The 3,570-nt window shown below is 54.2% G+C and overlaps 1 protein-coding gene across 1 annotated transcript; it reads left to right on the top strand.

Annotated features, from left to right (window-relative positions):
* Nucleotides 1-399: 399 nt before the first annotated feature.
* Nucleotides 400-2,671, top strand: LOC309886131 (pinopsin; the record flags this gene model as incomplete). Its single annotated transcript, XM_082776702.1, has 5 exons — nt 400-745; nt 923-1,105; nt 1,334-1,479; nt 1,838-2,077; nt 2,540-2,671. 5 exons carry the CDS (start codon nt 400-402, stop codon nt 2,669-2,671), a joined length of 1,047 nt encoding a protein of 348 aa, XP_082632828.1.
* Between the last annotated feature and the right edge of the window lie 899 nt (nt 2,672-3,570).

The following is a 3,570-nucleotide window of genomic DNA, read 5'->3' on the forward strand; positions in this document are numbered from 1 at the left end:
ATATATTTATATATATATAATTATAGAAAGAACTGTAGGTATAGGTAGCATGCTCTCATGCTCTTTCAGACTTTCGCCACATATATATATGTATTCGTGTGTATGTGCATATATATGTGGCTGTGTTGCCACTGGGGCACTCACGTAACAAAATCTATCTACTCAATTAAATGAGGCAGCGGGCAGTCATCAGGTTTTTTTGTTTAAGTCACTCTTTATCCCCCCTGGAATACAGAGCTGATTATAAAATGGGGAGGGAGGCCAAACCATTCAGATTAAGAAAAAAGCTTAAGGTGTTTCAATACAAAGCTCCTCTGAGGCTTTATAAAGAGGGCTGGGGGCTTTTGGGGAGGGTGATCTACACAGGCTTTGCCGGTGCTGGTGCTGCAGGAAGGACCAATGTCCCCCAGCAGCTCCCAGGCACCTCCCAGCAACGGGACCCCGGGGCCTTTCGACGGCCCCCAGTGGCCCCACCAGGCCCCACGGAGCATGTACACGTCGGTGGCCGTGCTGATGGGCGTCGTGGTGGTCTGCGCCTCGGTCGTGAATGGGCTGGTCATCGTGGTGTCCATCCGGTACAAGAAGCTCCGGTCCCCCCTGAACTACATCCTGGTGAACCTGGCCCTGGCCAACCTGCTGGTGACGCTCTGCGGCAGCTCCGTCAGCCTCTCCAACAACATCAACGGCTTCTTCGTGTTCGGCAGGCGGATGTGTGAGCTGGAGGGCTTCATGGTCTCCCTCACAGGTAAGGGCACATGCCTCGGCCTTGGGCTGGGGACACGGCATTGAGCAAAGCTGCGTCCTGCAGAGCCCCGGGGATGGCAGCAGCTCGCTGGGTCTCCTAAAGGCAACACCTCACATCCTCTCAGCCGCCCTTTCCGTGAGGAAAAAAATCAGGCACAATCCTTCCTCCTGCCCGTAGGCATCGTGGGGCTGTGGTCGCTGGCCATCCTGGCGCTGGAGCGCTACGTTGTGGTCTGCAGGCCCCTGGGAGACTTTCGGTTCCAGCACCGGCACGCCGTGAGCGGCTGCGCCTTCACCTGGAGCTGGTCGCTGCTCTGGACCACCCCACCGCTGCTGGGCTGGAGCAGCTACGTGCCCAAAGGTAGGGGAGGAGGGCTTCGGGGGGTACCCAGTGCCTCGTCGGCACCTCCGTGTTCGGCGTTTGCAAGCGTGGGGTGGCTGGAGAGTTCAGGGAGCTTATCTTGAAACCTGAGAGGTGCTTGGGAGAAAAAGAAGGCTCACTCAGGGGAAAGAGAGCTTTTGGAGTCTGTTACCAAAAGGCTTTCCACGTTGTTTGTTCTCGGTTTGTTTCAAACCTCATTTGTTCCAGGGCTGAGGACCTCGTGTGGGCCCAACTGGTACACGGGCGGCAGCAACAACAACAGCTACATCTTGGCCCTGTTCGTCGCCTGCTTCGTGCTGCCCCTCGGCCTCATCCTCTTCTCCTACACCAACCTGCTCGTGACCCTGCGAGCGGTGAGTGCTGCGGGGCCTCTGCACAGCCAGCCAGGGTCCCATGTTCAAGTACTGGGCCTGCGGTTCTGTGGGGTTTTGTAGGTTCAGCAGAGGCAATTTGTCACTGACAGGTGAGTTAACGTGTTCCATCCCATCAGGATGAAGAACCCATGGCAGGTTTTATGACCAGGTGCACACCCTTATTTTAAACAAGCACTGAACATGGGGACGGTGCTGCCACCAAACCTCGCTCCAGCTCCTTGGCGTCAGGAGTACAAAACCTTAGTTAAAGCCCCGTTGTCCCCTGATTTCAGTGCTCCCGGGGCTGGATGTGCTGCTGGGAGCAGGCAACAGGCTGGTTCTTCCCAACTCCCCACAGGCTGCGGCCCAGCAGAAGGAAGCCAACACCACGCAGCAGGTGGAGAGGGAGGTGACACGAATGGTGGTCGTGATGGTGATGGCCTTCCTCATCTGCTGGCTGCCCTACACCACATTTGCCCTGGTGGTGGCCACCAACAAGGACATCACCATCCAGCCGGCTCTCGCCTCCTTGCCCTCCTACTTCTCCAAGACAGCCACCGTGTACAACCCCATCATCTATGTCTTCATGAACAAGCAGGTGAGAAGGCCATAAACTAATGAAAACAGCTTCACTGGAGCTTCTGGGTAACAACTTAGTGGCCCTATAAAATGGGGAGGGACCATCCATCCTATCTGGAAGCGTTGGCCCACCTGGCCCAGGAGGTGCTGTACAAGCAGGAAAGGCATTAGAATAAAACGGGAAGGGAGGGAGCAGCCTCCTAGCCCGAACACAAGCTCATTTTCTGCTTCCATAATTTTATGGAGCAAAGCAACTTGGTTTTAGATTGCAGACTGCTCATTCACATACAGGGCACGCGGAATGCAACTTCTGTAGTCAATAAACTGCCAGCCTCTGCCACGAATTGGGCTGGCAATAAATCCCGATCTCACCCAAACCACAACGGGCTGCAGGGTGCCCTCCCCATCGCCTCTGCCTGACGCCCCGAGATGGACACCAGCTTCCATCCCCACATGTAACCTTCCTTTTTCCCCTGCCCAGTTTCAAAGCTGCCTGCTGAAAATGCTGTGCTGTGGTTACTGCCCCCGGGGGACGGGAAGAACCACACCAGAGACACCCGGGCCCCACGCAGGCATCGCCATGAACAAGGTGTCGCCGTCGCACCCCGTGTGACCGCTGCCTGCTGCTGCCTGCACAAACGTCAGCGCAGCCTCATCAACACGGGCATCCAGAAAGGCCGGGGAGCAGCAGTTCAAGGGGACCCAGCAGTCCTCACCCTGCTCCCCAGAGCAACCTGCACTGCCTTCTGTCGGATAAGTTCAAGCCTTTACTTCACCCGTCCCTCCCAGACCCTCACCTCGGAGGATAAGGAGTTTTTTAAGGACAAAATACGGCAGCAACTCTTCTTTCGTGCAGAAAATCACAAGTTACTCTTCAGCCCTGGAGTTCAGCTGAAGGCTCCCTGGTTTTATCTGGCACCTGCAGAGTGTGCCAGAGGCAGGAGCCGTCTGTTGGCTGTCCCTGCATAGACCGAGTCCTGCCTGCATGACCTGAGCTTGCTGTGAAGTGTTAGGTCATGTTGGAAAAATCATGCAGGTATGTTTAGGTGCAGACTGAATTAATAAATGTTGGCAAATGTTTACAACATCAGCTTTGTCTGTTTTACTGGCTGGTAGAGAGTCCCACAGCACAAGACACCATTTGCTGCTCTCCTCCTTCCACCATTTCACACAGCTTCTGCTGTTGCAGCAAAGCCACAAATGGAGCTAGAGGGGAGCAATGTTGACGGCTGCTCACCTCAACAAATTCATTCCCTCACTAGCATGCAGTCCACATCTTGATCAGCAGAAAGACAATTTGGATCCGCACACATTATGATGGTAAAACCTTGGGGACTAAGGTTTTTCCTCACTGAGTCCCAGCCACAAAAATAATTAAAAAAACAAATTCAACAAAACAAATCCAGTGTGATGACAGATACAGGGGATTGGAGGATTTGGCTGCTGCTTAGCAAATGAGCATTTTCTTTTTTCCTTGCATACCTTCACTTGATGTCCTTACTGCATGCAGGG

Source organism: Aythya marila (assembly GCF_965140915.1).
Source record: "Aythya marila genome assembly, chromosome: 20".
NCBI classification, from domain to species: domain Eukaryota; kingdom Metazoa; phylum Chordata; class Aves; order Anseriformes; family Anatidae; genus Aythya; species Aythya marila.